Source organism: Camponotus vicinus, unplaced genomic scaffold (assembly GCF_025532165.1).
Source record: "Camponotus vicinus isolate PSW18456_S1 unplaced genomic scaffold, iyCamVici1.0 SCAF_1, whole genome shotgun sequence".
Lineage (NCBI taxonomy): Eukaryota > Metazoa > Arthropoda > Insecta > Hymenoptera > Formicidae > Camponotus > Camponotus vicinus.
This window is the reverse complement of record NW_028141945.1, coordinates 35,236,512-35,253,625: the sequence shown is the minus strand read 5'-3', so window position 1 is coordinate 35,253,625 and position 17,114 is coordinate 35,236,512. Positions and strand designations below refer to the sequence as shown.

General features: G+C 38.5%; 1 protein-coding gene across 6 annotated transcripts in view; it reads right to left on the bottom strand.

Moving 5' to 3' along the window:
* Dscam2 (Down syndrome cell adhesion molecule 2) overlaps positions 1 to 17,114 on the bottom strand; it is an 81,048-nt gene that overhangs the window by 19,904 nt on the left and 44,030 nt on the right. For all 6 annotated transcript variants that reach the window (XM_083085949.1, XM_083086004.1, XM_083085967.1 and 3 more), the window contains exons 2-7: positions 14,568 to 14,918; positions 11,673 to 11,837; positions 8,231 to 8,377; positions 8,013 to 8,130; positions 1,361 to 1,522; positions 873 to 1,156 (exon numbers count right to left, since the gene is read on the bottom strand). In XM_083085949.1, coding sequence (XP_082942075.1) covers positions 873 to 1,156; positions 1,361 to 1,522; positions 8,013 to 8,130; positions 8,231 to 8,377; positions 11,673 to 11,837; positions 14,568 to 14,918 — 1,227 coding nt within the window. The remainder of the gene's footprint in view (positions 1 to 872; positions 1,157 to 1,360; positions 1,523 to 8,012; positions 8,131 to 8,230; positions 8,378 to 11,672; positions 11,838 to 14,567; positions 14,919 to 17,114) is intronic.

The following is a 17,114-nucleotide window of genomic DNA, read 5'->3' as shown; positions in this document are numbered from 1 at the left end:
AAAAAATCCTTTTGTCGAGAAAGAACTGACTTGAAATTCATTCGTTATTAGCGGTCGATACCGTGAAAGGTGGACGTTCCCTACAGGACGCGACGAGATGGTACGAGGCAAAGGCGAAGTTGCACAGCTACGAAACGAGGTAAAACGCTGTAAAAGAAGATCCCTCTGCACTTCAAAGTGCTCCCTGTCTCCGACCGGTAGCTCGGCACGCGGCGACCGCCGTCTCTTTGCCGAGTAATCAAGTTCTGTGTAATTCGATAGGTAGTATAACGTGGGCTGTCGATCGCTGCGCTGCCAGTCTTCCCCTTCGCTGGGAAGACACCTTTGACGGAGCTTTCGAAGATGACACGAGATAAAAAGAGCGAGCAAGAGAAAAAGAAAGAGAGGGAGAAATGAGAGTCAATATCCTGGCGCAAGGAGATCGGGTCACCGTACTAGATGTCCGTTATTATACGAGATATCTCGGGGGATGATGCAACACTCGCCATCGGAGTGCTATTATTGGTGCTTTTCCCATGAAATTGAATCGTTATGTCAAACTCTTCATGGCATATTTAATTTGCGGAATGTCTTATACTCGAATAACGCGTGCCATTGCTTAAAATTAAATTACTGTGCTAAAAATCCAAAAATTTTTGTTTATAACTGAAGAATTGCATTTCAATTTTAGATTGACCTGATTGGTTGACGTGATTGATCTAAATTCTACAATACCTATCATCCGAATGCAGCTTTCCATTTCAATTAATTTACATGTTATTTTCGATGACTTTCATTTACATTGCATTTATTCGGAAAATCGAATTTGCGGTTTTTTTCAGAAATTCTTGTGTAAAAGTGGAGGATAAATAATGAAGAAAGTATTTACGTACCGCCTAATTGAAGTTCCGCAGACGCTTGAGCGGTATCGCCTTCCGATCTTCTGACAATGCATTGATACATGCCGCGATCATCCCTTCCGATTCCGTTCAGCCTCAGTAATTCCGATTGCCTCCCCGACCCTGGGAGTTGCCTGCCGTCCTTGTACCACGTGATAAAATGCGGCCCAGCCTGCGGATGCGTACCAACTTCGCATCTGAACTCGGCGTTGCCTCCTAAATGAACGCTGAGCAACGGAGGCGTCACTTCCACGTGAAGAGGCGCCGTCACGATTAACCTGAGATTATAAAAATATCGATATTACGTTAACTACGAGCTACATTTAACTCACGATATCAAACGACGCGTGATGATGTCATAATTAAAGGGAGAAGATGAAATGCATGGGGTAAATGAAATGATGAAATAGATTATCAATTTTATAATTAATAATTGGCACTTGTCAATAAGTTATTTATATTAATTTTAATCTATATTTTACCTAATTTCGGCACTCGCTTCGCCGCCAGGATTAGAAGCAGAACAACGGTACACACCGCTGTCCTCTAATGTTACCGCCTCGATGGCTAGTACAGAACCAAGTAATCTAGTTCTAGGTCCGGAGAGCACCAACATTGGTTCCGCACCTGTTTGCGCGTACCACCTGCAAAGCGAAAGCGTCGAGAAAATGCTTTCAACATAATAACATTCGTGAGCGGTACTCTACGTTATTTAAAGAATTCATGATTTTTTTCGTTTACATAAGAATAATTTTTTAAAAGTAACATTTTTTTCTACTTTAATTGTTATTAAGTAAATTGTTTAATTGTTGATTAAAAAGTATAGATATATATTAAGCATAAGTATAAAATTAAAAATAAATATAAAAATAATTTAAAAAAAATTAATATTCTGTTAAATGAAAATTGTTAATTACTCCATAAGCATCACAAAGTGGACATAAATATTAAAATATTGAAGATAAATTAGATATAAAAAAAATATATATATATGTACATATATAATTATATATATTAATATATACATATTGCTATATATTTATATGGCAATACAATTTTTATTGTCGTGCGTATTGATTGTGCAGTAGAATTCTATCGCGCTAGTTGTGATATTTTCTAAATTTGTCACATAATCGATTTTCGAAGTCATTGCAATCTGGTTCGAGTGTTTGAAGACAGTACGATTGATACGATCTTCAAATAGCACACCTTCTCTCCTTTTCTCTCTCCTGCTTTATCACTTTGTTCCTGTTTCCTTTCTGTCTCTCGCACTCTGTCTCGTTGACGAATAATTTTTCATCAAAAGGCAAAGCAGTTGGTACAGCAAAGAGGCGGGGGCATGAAAGGAGAGAGCAGTTCAATTTCGTTGGCTTTTCGGATACATCGACCTAGAAACGACGTCAGCATCCCCCCAGCAGCGTTTATTCCTGAAATTCTCTTGCTGTCTCTCTATTTGTAGTCACTGACAGTTCCAGATCGGACAGTATATTTTGACTTTGGATCATTCAAGAGCACAAGGTGCTTTCTCTCGTTTTCCACACTTATAATTTATTGAATTTCGTTTAACTTCTAATTTAATATTTTAATGATGCTGTAGGAATTTTGGTAATGCCGTTTGCAATATAATTCTCAAAAGAATTGTATATTTCAGGGGAGAATTTATCTATATTTTTTTAAGAGCAGATGCAGGTTGTCAGAAAAAATAATAATATTGTCATTAATATTTTAAATTAAATTAAAGAAATATAAAATATATATAATATGATGTGCAAAGTAAAATTTATAATAATAAATATAACACTAATATTATTAAGAAAGATGCAATGCATAAGTATCTGTAAAAAAATGGCATTTATATGAAAACATACTTTGCTTATTTAAATGAACATTACACGTTTAAAATTTTTGTTCTTGTTAGGATTTTAAGATGTTCCGCGACCAATGAAATAATTATTAGAATTTAAATGTTTGCATGAAAGATTCAGTCGAAAAGTTGAAGCCGATAATACTTGGATCGTGTCGAGTCGTTAGAAGACGAGGAAGTTGGCGAGCACGCTACGGAGTGTCGTAAAAGTACTTAAAAGTTGCACGTGTCCAAGAGGGAATTCAATAAATCCTGCGGAGTTCCGCGGGAGAATCTTATCCGCGCGATTTGTCCGGAGGGAGGGTTTTTTGATCGGCCGCCTATCGCACGTCGCGAACGGCCGTTATTTGAGCGCCCGGATATATCGGCGTCGCATAAATCTCGCGACAAATTTACGATGCGCCTCTATACGCACGCATATAAATTCGCATAATGCATTCCTCTCTCGGGGCGGGGCACGTGCGCCGCGCGGGTCTTAATAACGCGGTAGTATTTCACGAGCGGAATCGCAATACACGCGTTTCGGTCCCGCGAGACAATCGACCGCCCGTTGGGGAGGTAGTCGACTTGAAACGTATTAAGCGAATGTATTTTTCATACAAGAGCTACGGGCTCCCGACTCCGGCCGCCCGTGTCGCGATATTGCCAATAAATTTTCATTCCGTCGAGTATTTGCCCGGGCTACATCCGCGGTCTCGGAAGACGGGGAGGAGGCAGGCAGAGGAAAGTGTCATTTATTCGGCATTCCAGAATGTAAATTACCTTAATTTTTCTATCTCGTTTCCTTCAAAGGATTTTCCCAGAGTCGCGTGAGGTCTTTTTATTGAAAAAATTGGATTTACATGATCGCGTGCCTCGCAGGCAGGTAAAAAACCATTTGTTAAATTCTCTGCTCCCTGTAAAGTGGCGAAAGATAAAGTACGACGTTTGATTGTAGACGTGCCGGGAGTAAAGGAGCGGGAAAACCCGCTCGACGGAAAACGCCAAGTCGCGAGAGCGAATCTCTCTTTCCTCGAGCCGAGCGACATGGAGAGCTTCCGATTGTGCAACCCTCTTGCGAAGCTTCGCAATCGAGTGCTCCTACTTTTCCCCGATCAAAATCGTACTCTCTCCTCTTTTCACCTCCCTCATCTCTTTCGAGCACTTCCGTGCATTCGTCTTCGCCCTTTTCTTCCCCTCTCCTTCGTTCCTTGCCGAATATTATCTGTCCTTTTCGCGTCACGTTCGCCCAGCGGGATTCGATCGTAATTTCTCGAGGGTGAACGCGAGAGGAAAGAAGAAGGGAAGATTAAAGGAAAGGATTGAGACCCCCGTGCAGCCACCCTTTTCTTTTCTTCTCTGATACCGATGGAGGAGATCGCGAAATGCTTCAAAGAAACGTATGAAACGATAGGCTCGCGCACGTTTGCTCCTTCATCGAGTGTCGATTTCCGGCGCACAAAGACATTCGCGTTCGTCTTTGTATCATCCGGTTACAAGATGTTCGAGAGACGGCACTCTCTCTTTCTCTCTCTTGTTCCGGCGACAAGTGGACGGCAAAGTGGCGCATGTCCTTCTCTTTTTTCTTTCTCCACAGCAGCGAATAAATCCATTCTCAGCACGTTGGTAACGAGCGGCGATCTCTCGCCTCGCTTTTCCGTGAGATTACTCTATAATGGGAAAAGCTGCGGGGAAACGCGCAAGGTGCCATTTTTCTCTTGTTACGTCTCCGTTATATGAGACTCTTTATGACGGTAGACATTATTTAAAACGACAGTGATTCTGTATGGCGACGTAATACAGGACATATTTCCCATCTACCTTTCGTTTAACTATTTCATATATTACTTATAAAATAACGAGATAATAGAGGCATAGCATCATTCTTGTTATTATCATAAGATGGAGAGTGTTCCAAAAACAACGTCATTTTAAGAGCAGATTCTCCGGTTAATGGATATGAGTTTCCCATAGCAAATGTCGAGGCATTAATAATTTCCAAGTTATAAACGATTGAAAGAACTTTTCTCAAACTAAACTTTGTAAAATTAAAAAATACATGGTTTAATTAATTACAGCTAAAAGTTTACTTTAAAAGAATTTTAATTTGAAGTTTAGTTACAAAGATATGTGAAGAGAAAAATTAAAAACTTACAAAAAGGATGATCTCCCTTGACATTTTCGTTTACAAGCAAAAAATCGTCTTCAAATTGGCCGAAAAATCCGTTCTTAAATGGACATTCGATGATACGGGACATCTTGTATGTATTTATAATTTGAATATATTTGGTGAGGAAAAGAAAATCACTCTACCATATACTGATATATATATATTTCAATTTCTTTCGATAAATTAATTAAACTAAAACAATCTTATTTTTTTTATTTTATATTCTGTATCATCTACATATATCATTTTTCCATAAAAAGCTCTCTCATTTCAACATTTCAATATTTCTATATTTTAGTTGTTGAAAATTTTTAATAACAATTTTAATAAAAATTTTATTTATAAATGTGTGTGTGTGTGTGTGTGTATATATACGAGAAATTTTTTTTCAGATTTACTGCCTTGAAAAATATAAAATTTATCACACACATTTGTTATCATATACAATATAAACTTTTATTTTAAATAGCTATTATAGAAGAAGATGTAATTCGCTGTACTTGACTTATTGTTAGTGTTAGGCCTGCATTTAATGTGTGTGTTATAATCAATATATAACTGTCAAAATGTCGCGTCGCATTAAACGGACACTAGATGTGTCGAAAATATTTCACGATTATTACAAGTGTTGAAACAATATAATGGAGAAAAATCAGGAAAAGAATAATAATTTTGACTCCCTTTTTGCAACTTTATATCTCGACATAAGCGTACAATTAGTCTCTTGGCAGGCGCGTGCATCCCTGTCGGTATCGTGTATATCGTATATATCGGCCGAGTCATATATCTAACATCTAACTTCTAACTAATAAGAATATTGAAAGTGCCGCCAAAATGATCAGTAGTGATTCAAAAATGTAAGAAATGGGAAGTGCCGGTAAAGCTCGACCGTATTATTCGGCTGATTATTACGTATTTTACGAAATTCAGCTCAAGTGATGTAGAAAAAAATAAAGTGCATCAAGTACGCATCAAGAATGTGGTGTGGATAAGAAAGTGAAGTGCGTAGAAGGATCATTGCGACGAAAATTTTCGCGAGTGCCGATTGAGGTTATGGCGTAGCGTATATTTCAATTCGCCGTACATATACGTGTAGAGTGACAGGGTAATTAGCCTTCCGGGAATCGGCGCGTATAGATATGTGTCGGAAGTGACCAATGAAGCATCCAACGATCCGGTCTATCGCGTTAATTAGTGAACGCGATCGTAATTAGTTATAATTTTCCAATCGATTCGTATCCGTGCGAGTGAGTGTTCTCTTCATGGAGCCGAATTGATATCGAAAGTCGACGAATTCTCCCCTTCCTTTAAAGATACGAGCTTGGATATACAAACGACACCGACCAGATTGGTGAGTGTATTTTTTTGCAGTTTATATGAATAATTTGCAATCGCGAATCTTGTTCGGTCCATTGAACAAAATAAGCTCTAAAAATCTAATAATTTAATCAGTCAAATAAAAAATAAAATTTTCCCAGCTTTATATTTACACAAAGAATTTCAATTTTATTACTTAAAGAATGCCTTAATCTGTGTAAAACTGTAGTGATTAATTTACTTGTGAAATTAGCAGCTATATTTTAATTATTACATTTTAATTATTCCGATAAATTTAATTGATAAAGTTCTGCCTCTTCTTCAAAAAATTTTAAAATTTAAAAAAAGACCATAACTTTAAAAAATGAAATAATTAATAATTTATAAATCATTGTTGTAGAAAGTATTGCGTCATAAATGGACTAAGCAAATTTTGAGATTATGCAAATTATGTTATTTAATATTTAATTTATAATGACTATAAATGATTATAATTTAATTTATTCAGTCGATAGCATTCAACTGCAAAGTTATAATTAGCATAGTTATGATTATATTTTGATAAATCTTGATATATATTTTTGATTGATATATTTTCATAATAGATAATAAAATAAATGATTTATTTTGGCTTCTGATAATGACTATGATAGTGACTATAATTAGTTATCTGATTTTTAAATGTATTCGATATGTCTCTATAATATATTTAAGTATTACAATAAAAATATTTCAATTAAAAAAATAACTATTTATAGGCATTATAAATTTATTGTGAAATAACGTATAATTAATAATTTAATAACGTATTGAAATTTTACAAAATAATAAATAGATATTCAATTTTCTATAATAATTTAATACGCGAAAAAGCGAAAAATGTAAATATATAAATTATAAAAATAAATATATAAATTTAAATTAATAATCTGAAAGAGAAAAAATTAATTTTTGCATATAACACATTAGTTAATTTTTGACAATTAATTGATATTCCGATTTCGATAAAAAAAGTGCTTCGATATTTATCATATGCGGAAAATTTTCAGTTTTCTAGTGTGCTTATTTGTAACATATATACAATACTGTAGATTTGAGATATTCACGAGATTAAACGTGATTTCGTATCGGAAGAATGAGTTATAGACTGTCGACTGACAGCGTATAGGCGATCAGCTGATCGCGTAGTCGTGTGCTCGGCGGCGTGTAACTGACCTATCTCTACGACGAGCAAACGAGTTCTTGGAAGCGTTCACGCGTGTATATACTGGATTGATGAATGAGCGTCGCACATTCATTTTTCGAAGTGCCGTAACGCAACGAGAAATCGAGAAATATCAGATAAACACGCGATCGTTTTGCGATCGTTCCGCGAGAATCTATACTCACTATAGGTGATTTTGTTGTAACGTTTGTATCTATGATATAACGAAGAAAATAGAGAAAATTAATGTTCAACGATGTGTTATACTTGTCACATTATAATAGAGGAAGTAAAAATTGAAAAATTGATTTAAAGTATTTTTTTCAAGATTTTTTTTCTCGGTAGGAAAAAAATTATTTATAGGTATATAAAACCTCATTGAAATAATGTATTAATAATTAATCATTTATGATATTTTTTTTTAAAGAACAATGAATATTATTGTCGTGCGAAGAAATTCTTTAATTTGCAAAAGTAAATGAAATTTCTAGCATACAAAATAAGGGATGATTTAAGAATCACAGTTAAGCTTTAGCGAGAGAGATAACAGTGTTTTCTCTCTTGAGATCGCGCGTGTGGAGGGTTTTCGCAAACACTTACCGATATTCAGGTGAAGGGCAGGCTTGCGCCACGCAGACTAATGACGTCGATTCGTCCTGGGCGACGTGAACGACGCCGGAGTTTTCGAGTATCACGGGAGGCATTACGCCTCTGTGATCTGTGAAGCAGAATGCAGAAAACTCGGCGCGTCACAAACAGCATTTCCCAGCGATGCACAGCAGTTTCCTTCAAAACTTATCGGCGTTACCGAGACTCACCTGCTATCCTAATGTTGGCCATAGAGCTAACGACCACTTGTCTCGTGAGACGGTGCATCGTGCGGCATCTATAGCCGTTCAGCTGGTCGCTGAACTCGAGGCTGTGCACCAGAAGCTCTCCCGTGGGAAGCAGGTGGAACTTGCCATCTATAAAATGTAGCGATCGAAAGCCATCGTGAAATGTCAAACATATCGAAAGAAGATTGTACGATATACAGGATGTTATACAGGATGTCCTAGAAAACTTATATAATAGTAAAATATTTTCTATCAATTTTTTTTTAGAGTCTCGTATATTTAGTCTCGAAATTTTTTAAGATGTAAGTTCTCTCGATACATTTTTACCGATGATAAAAAATAGATGTAAATTTACGAAAATATTTCTGACCGATAGAAATTATGCAACCTCTTGAGATTGAGACATCCTGTAATATTATACTTAGATTATAAATTGTTAATCATTTTATTTTTTTATTTTTTATATCATATTTTATATTTTGCAATTAGTCGCAAAACTCGCAAGCCGGAAACAACGTTTCAGTAAAGTTCCGCTCAACGTGTATGAATAATACACGACTTCCTAATCCTGTCGTATTATTCATATCGAATACGCGGCAGCAATAATTGGGATCAACATTTCCCGATAAATTGTATCAGTATTATCTTTAATGACCGCGATAACGCTACACTCTGTCGGGTTACGATATTTTTGGAGGACACGGCTGTATTCGCTTGCACGATAATTACGCTAATTTCGCGGTTCCACCCTTGTCCGATCTACGTGACGTAGGAGTACCTCGTTCTTGCCCGAACTAAACTCGAGGTTTCCTTAGATAAGCCCGGGTACAACGCTTAACGACCACAATTATCCTAAACAGTTGCAAAAGCTTGCCCTAGAAACTTGAATCTTTTTGAGATCTACAAATTGTGATTAAATTGCGCGGTTACGTGCATATTGCTCTATTACGCTGTGCATTGTGCATGCACAATACAAGAATTATATGATTTATATCCGATAATTATCAAAATTATTTCAATTTTTGATATGAAAATAGATTGAAGTTTAAATGTATGCTTTTTCGTAAGAGCTGTTTTTATTTTATTGGAAAATTATTTGATTGCCTCATTATTTGATTTTTAATAATTAATATTTTAATAAGTTGAAAGAGCACTTATCTAACGTGCTAATACAATTAGAGATATCTATTATAATACAGAAAATTAAAGAGTTTTATCCATAAATCGAACTTGAGAAAATTAATCAACTAATTTCATGTTTTCTTTCTCTGCAAATTTTTATTACTTTAAAAATTTTGAAAATTTTATTTACTATGCAGATTGTGTGAATTTTAATTTAATTCAATTTTAACTCGTTACAAAGTTTGTTATCAAAATATTTTTCGGTAGATTGGTAGCGCAGTCAAAAATTCTCTATACATTCAATACGAGATACTGATAAAAACAGAGGCAACGAAATGTTTTCGCGTTCATATATGAAAATATTTTGCACACGATGCATCTATACTGTTGCTGATATATAGTGATTATACATACGTACTCAGAGAGTGAGGCATGATAGAACAGGCTAAGAGCAGCAGCTGCGATAAGGCAGCCTTCTGAATAGATTGCCCGCCAAATCAGGTGGACCGAATGGTCTATGTAGTTTAGGTATTACATTCGACAAAGAGCCTATAGTGCGCGCGCGCGCGTGCAGTTCCATTCACGACATACACGTGCATGTACGTATATATATGTATATGTATGTACATAAGCCGGGATTATATATAATACATGCAGCGAATTACGTTATAACTGATATCGACACAATCGCGACAGCGCATACAATGCGAGGAGAACTTGTTTGCCTACACAATACATTGAAGTTGATACAATGAAACGTCATGTTTCGGAATTTTTTTATTCACAATTTATTAACTTGTGTTAAAATGACTTTTAGATTGGCGTATGTCTCTGTAACCCATTGACCAAGAGTCCACAAACATACACCACGTGTAGGCACAACACTTTCGTTGTAACTAGTATTTGAGCTTAATGATTGCTAATTACGACTATTAATAAAATCGCGGAACACAAAGTGTTTAATTAACATGTATATAACTCTTCTATCTCGTGTCCTCTTGTATATGCAATTTTCTGGGAACGGCTCCGCGTTTACAGCAAATCTGATTAATCTCTGCGTGCTACTAATGAACGGATGTTCTCGGCGAGGTCGGCGTCCCCGACAATCCCGATTCGTGCATCTCGCTTCGCGCATTGCGGAAGCAGAGACGCCACATTATTGTGGATATTAAATTTCAGCGGCGGGCGTCCACGGCGGATATTAAATTTTAGTTCTCGTAGGCAATGACCATATGGCTGAGTATAACATCGCGTACCAGTGACCGCGCCAAAATCGCCTCGTATTGTCGGCATATATAATTCTTTTTCCTCTATTCAGCCACTGTTATTCACAAAAATCCATCTGAAACGGTTCCCAGGTTCGTATCAGCCTTTGTAACACAAAGACTCGGATTAACGAAGCTATTTGGAGAGTCAGTTATACACTAATTAAACCAGAAATATTTCGAGAGATATATATCTATAAAAATAAAATTTTTGAATATAGAAGTACATATATATTTATAAAATTTATAATACAAAGAATTAAGAAACAAATAATTGTTTATTTTGTAAACAGCTTCTAAAAATTTAATCACGTTAAAAGCTATGTTTTCATCAAAAAAATAATGCCATAGAATCATCAGGATCTCGTGAGACGTATAAGTTAACACCCAATTTTTACGAAAATGATTTTCAATAAATAGATTTTCGTTTGCGCATTTGCAGTTTGAATTTTTGGTTAAACATTTTTAGAAAAAAAGTTATTTAAAAAGAAACTTGAGGGGCCAACTTCACACTCAAAGAAGTTTAAATTTTGTCAAAATTTTTTCGTAATAGGCTTAATAAATTTTTGTTCGCACATTTACATACATTTGAATTTTGATTTACATATATTTCTTTCTTTTTTGTTCTAAAGAAAGATTTTGCAAAATTTAAATTTCTTTGAGTGTAAAGTTGGCGCCTCCCAAGTTTCTTTTTTTAAATTTAAGTAACTTTTTTCTGATCTCGTGTATATGAATCATGAAATAATTGCAACACATATGCTTTCCGTCATTTTATTTTCGCAATGCGACTTATATCTCGCGTGTTGAAGAACCGCCAAAAATTCATTTTTCTACGAATCTTTTCCCCGTGTGAAATTATTTTTTATTACTCAACAAATAACTTGTGTGCGGGCATGCATGAAACATTATGCATTTGAAATTATTCAATTAATTTCTTTAGTTAATTTTTTACATCGCAAGTGTTCAAAACTTTGCGTTTTCGCGTATTATAGTACGCATATAATATCCATATTTAGATTTTTCTAACAAACATTTACCTCCTTGTAGCGAGGGATATATGTAGGACGAGGGCTCGTGCAGCCAAGATACGACGCGCACCAAATCTTTGACATAGCTAGGTATGATGCAGCGTAATATCGCGGTGCATCCCCTCGATGCTCCCCCCGTCACCTCCACATCGACTTTGTATGCTTGAGCCACCACTGCAAACAGCAATAAAATTTCGCATAAATCCACATGTTTCAGCGATTGTGCACAAATTGCAAAACAATGGCTTACGACGCTTACGTAATACGTAATTTTTATTACAGTTCTTTGCTTAAAAATAGATTGATATCTTATGAAAAAAAAATCATTTTTTGACGTTACGCACGTAATCTACAATGACAATATTTGCATAATTTGCGCGACTTTTGACTTTTAATTATATTTTATTTTTTAAATTGATCATTTCGTATACTCATGTTTAAAAGAAGTTGACGCTATAGACAAGTCACCGTTGTGTCGAGTTAACACCGCAATCGACAGAGCAGAGAGTCTCGTGTATCTACGCCTCTAATTATCGCCGTAATGAAAAAGCAATCGTAGTTACTCCGACAGTCTCTCGTTTTCAATTACGTCTCGCTACATCGTGAAAGCGCGTTATCTCTGTATACGCGGGTGTACGTACACTATGTACACGGGGTGTTGCACATGTCGTTACGACGCAGGCATCGGGTGAATCTCGACGTCGCTTGGTGTCGGGGATGCGCCGAGGCATGAGGCGACGCGAGCGTATAACGAACGCCTCGGCGTCGTTCTCGGCGCGTCGCTTTCCTCTTTCCCCTCGCCCCCTCGTCTTCCTTTTTGCGTCCGTCGTCGTCGCCGCCCTCTCGCGCTTGAGAGGCACCGTATACTCTCTTCCGGAGATTTTATTTACGTGGAAATTCCAAGGGCGACGGCCAGCTCTACCACCAACGGCGCGGTCTGACAGGCCGACGTCGCGACGCCGCGACGCGGAGACCTCTCCTCCCCCTCCTCCCCCCGTGGCTACGACACTCCCCCTCCTCGTATACGAACTTGCCGGATCGCGCGAGGATCCTTTGTCTCGCGTTTTTCTCCTTTTCAGCTTCCTGATTCTCGCTTCTTGCGCCCGCACGCCATCGTTTCGTTTCCTCTTTCCTTTACGTTTCTGCCCGCGAGAAAGATTACGTTGGATCCCGATAGCGACACTCGAGAAAATTTTCAGAGAGAGAACTCCCGCAGCAAGATGCGCCGCATGAGATACGTGGATATTATTTTAGAATGAATAGCAAGTGAGATGAAACGTCAGACTTATATTTGAGAAGATTATATTTCTTATTTTAAAGTCTCGAACTTCCATGTAACTATTTCGCGCATGCTCTCTCTCTTTCTTTCTTCCGTTTGATATCTCGTATATAGATTTTCAAGAACTTTTTTTTCGTGCTAAAATTATTACAACAGCGTCCGCAACTTTTAGCGCAAATCATCCGCGTAAAGCACGTCCGTTTCATCGAGCGCGGGCGGGATAGAAATTTCTTTCGTTATACCGAAAGAGCAGGAAGTAAAGTTTTAATTAACGGTCACACGTCCAAGCCAGAACTTTATGGCCGCGAGGGGGTTAGTAGTTGGAAATCCTGAAAGCGTCGAGTCCACCCCGCAGCTGCCCCGGATTTGCATTCAGATTGCGCTTTTTTTTTAAGAGGTAATTACACTGTGCGCTGCGCGACCGGAAGGGGATTCTACTCGCACCTCATCTGCATCGGTTGGCGAACCTCGTTTAGCTCTAACACGCCTGTTTCACACGTATGGGACTTTGTTCCCTCGCGCGATCGGCATTGGCTTTTCGCACGAGCGATTGGATTGCGTTCGCACGTGAAAATGGTCGTTTAGAGAAATGTTTCTCGCGACGAAACAGCTCTATAGAAAATAATACGACTTTGGGAAATATAACTTTCAAACCCCCCCCCCCCCTCCCCCATTACATAATAATAATGGTGAACCGTTAAGGTTCTCGATAACCCGTAATATGACTTAATTTCGCAAGGGATAGGAAAGTATCCTCGAGCGGCTTCGGAAATAGCCTTTTCATTGCATCTTGAAAAATGTGTAATGAAAAAATAAAAAATTGATAGATATTTTTCCAAGTGAAAAAAAAGAAAGTACATTAAGTTTATTTCTTTATCTTTCAATTTATCGCGCTTTATCGAAATGTATTGTCAATTATTTCTTAAATATAGACAGAGAAAGATGTATATAAATATAAATTCTTTTGTGCAATGCCGTTGTAATGTTTTGCGGCGATCCAATTGCATTCGGATGTATACGATGCGAGCGTTCGCGGTCCGATTGTGGCCTGTGTGAAACCGGCCTATCCGCGATTTCGCGTTTTATCGCACGCGAGAGGCGACCCGTCTGTCCGTCCGCCCGTCCGTCGCAATTACTGTTGACTCGCGCCAAATATCCGCGGCATTCGCGTAATCCGCTTAATAGACTTTTCCAATGACCCGGCCGCGGGCAAAACTCTAATATGACGGCCGTTCCGATTACGCGTTTGCCGTTCCTTAATTAAAGGATACCTCGGTAAATAACGGATGTAATTGCGCAAGCGAGCGCTAATAACAAAGTTGCGCGTAAATAATGTTATCTTGTAAACGACTCTACGACAGAACGATAACGAAACGTTTGCAGCCTTGATGATAATATGACTCGCGCAACAAATAGATGAAAAATAATCGACCGCGATTTTATCTTATAAAATCATCAACTTCCGGTTTTATATTTTACGCAATGTATAGTTTAAAAAATTACATATAATCATACCTTAATTCAAATTATATTTTATCTGAGAAGGAACTTTTAGCGTCGATCGTTTTGCAATTTTCGCGAATCCCGTGATTTCGAATTAATCGGAATAATCGAATTTTGCTCACCTGCTCTGACTTGTACATCTCGGCTGAGAATTCTGCCGACGGGGTTGCTCGCCACGCATCTATACGCGGCGCTATGAACGTCCTGTCGATAGGCCGCGGCCGGAAACGGTAAGAGCACCAGGGTACCATTTCTGAGCACTCTCCGCACTCCCGACACATCGTTCACCGGATGTCCGTCCGCGGTGGACCAGTCAATGTTGGGCGGCGGACTTCCGGAGGCCGTGCAATCCAACCAGGCGCCGCTGGAATTTGAGAACTCGATCCTCGACGGCGGTTCCACCACGAAACTAGGTCCGCGTAAATGCGCGTCGAAGCCGTGCCCGCTCGCGGACGTTATTATAGCAGCTGCACCTGCAAAAAGAAACGTATTTTTTTATGAGATAAAATTATGAATTTTTTTTCAATATATGAATAAATTTTGGAACCTATAAAGTTGCGAAAATACGCTAGCTAGAATGGTTTCGATATTTCTATATATCGACAGATTCAATATAACGCATCTCATAGATATAAACTCATAATACACGACAGTCGCAAGAATACTTTGACCGGCAGTATTGGAAGACCGAAAGCGAGGGATATCACGTTGACGGCCGGTCGTATCAGGCGGAAAACAGTTTGACAAGTTCTAAAGTGGATTAATCAACGTGCTTAGCGTGCCTAGTATAGCCGATCGAACGATGGCGATGCGACCAATACGTCGGCCAAGTTATTCTCCTCGTAGAGCGCGCGAGACACCCGCTTCTCGGGGTAAATGCTTTGATCGGAGGCGTGAAAGCATTGACGAGAGTCAGCAACTACTTGTCGGCTCCTCTCTTGTATCGTTAGCGGGTTCCTGCTTCGGTTATTAACTCTCCGCCCACCCAAGCTACATCCTCCGTGTCAATGTTATGGCGAAATTTGCTGCGAGCCATAGGAGCCGCGATAAATTTCGGCCCTCTCGCACGGTTAGCCTACATAGCCTGCGCTTAAACTTTGAACCGCATTGACTTAACTTTCAATTACTATTATGTCGCAATTCGGCTAACATGATCGTCATGATGGCGATTCTAATAAATCTTTTTATAATCCTCATGCGCTCTTGCATATTTGGACTACCTCGACTGATTTTTAATTAATACGATTGCTATCTATTTAATTTTCCGATACATTATTTTTGAATTTAGTCAATATTAATGTCTTGTCGAAAGCTACATCAGTCATTCCGAAAAGATTAATTAAACTTTAGCGAGCCAACATGCATCTATACCTTTTAATAGTTGCGATTTATTTGGAAATTGGTAAACGTCAAGATAAACAGCTGATTGCGCTGATTTACGATTGTAGAAATTGCAAACGGCTAAGTAAACGGAATGGTATTTCCCTTTCCTTTATTTCCTCTTCTTTTCAAGATTCAATATAGAATAGCTCGATCGAGGCTCGGGAAAACGCGAAACTCATAACGACATTTGCGCGGAGTGCCCATTGTAATTCGTTTATAACGACGTTCGAGGGGGAAACGCGCGAGGGGGTTGCGACCGAATTTCGTAATGTCGTCGCGCGCGCGTTGCATATGCGCTCGGCATACAAAATACAAAGTATGCAAATCGGTGTGCGCGAATGAGAGAGAAAGAGAATTGAAACCTTCCATCGCGGTGTCCGGCAATTCCGCTTGCTTTCGTACCGACCAGCTTCCGGGGAATTGTCTCTCTCTCTCTCTCTCTCTCTGTCTCTCTTATGCTACTTAATTACTAATTCCGCGCGAGTATTATGCTGGCAGTCTCTCGGGCAGAATTCCGCGTCGCTTCGTCCAAGCGACATCGTGTCGATTTTCGAAGGCGCTGCGTCGGCTACTTTAATTGGCAGAAAATTAATTACACATTGTGTATACGCAATTCGACGTCGTTAACCAGAAATTCAAACGGCTGGATTACATCAAAGAGATTGTCACTTGGTAATTTACGCAAGACTTGAATTAATTATATATATATATATCGCATATATATCATGAAAATATTTTGTCACACCTTTCATTTGTGTATCCAATTTAACGTATCGATTTCTATGCTTATCGTGACCTCGTGGAGATATTTCGGAACATCTACCATTCTCGCTGTACCTTAGCTGCTGCGCAAGTCGAATTCGCGTCAACGTCTCGCCTTTACGTCCTCGAAGAGATTTACCTATTGACGTGGAAAATCGAGAAGTTGAAGAAGACGGTTGCGATGAGCGAACGAGCGAGCAAGACTGAACATGCCGGTAGATGCTCAAAGTGACTGGCCGAAAGCGTATGTTGAAGTGACAGAGGTAGACGAATAGAGTTGAGCAGCAAGTAGAAGGTATAAACGGAAACCCGAGGGGAATATACGAACGGATGAGATGAGACAGAGAACGAAATAGAGAACGAAGTAGAGAGAGAGACAGAGGCAGAGAAAGAGCGGGAGGGTGAGATAGAGAGAGAGAGAGGGGGTGCAGGTGTCGGTGGGTAATAGCTCCCTATTACCATAACGCTCGGCTAAGCCGGCTAATCGGTTCCGCTTATGCCGATCGGCAAATTATTATTAATCA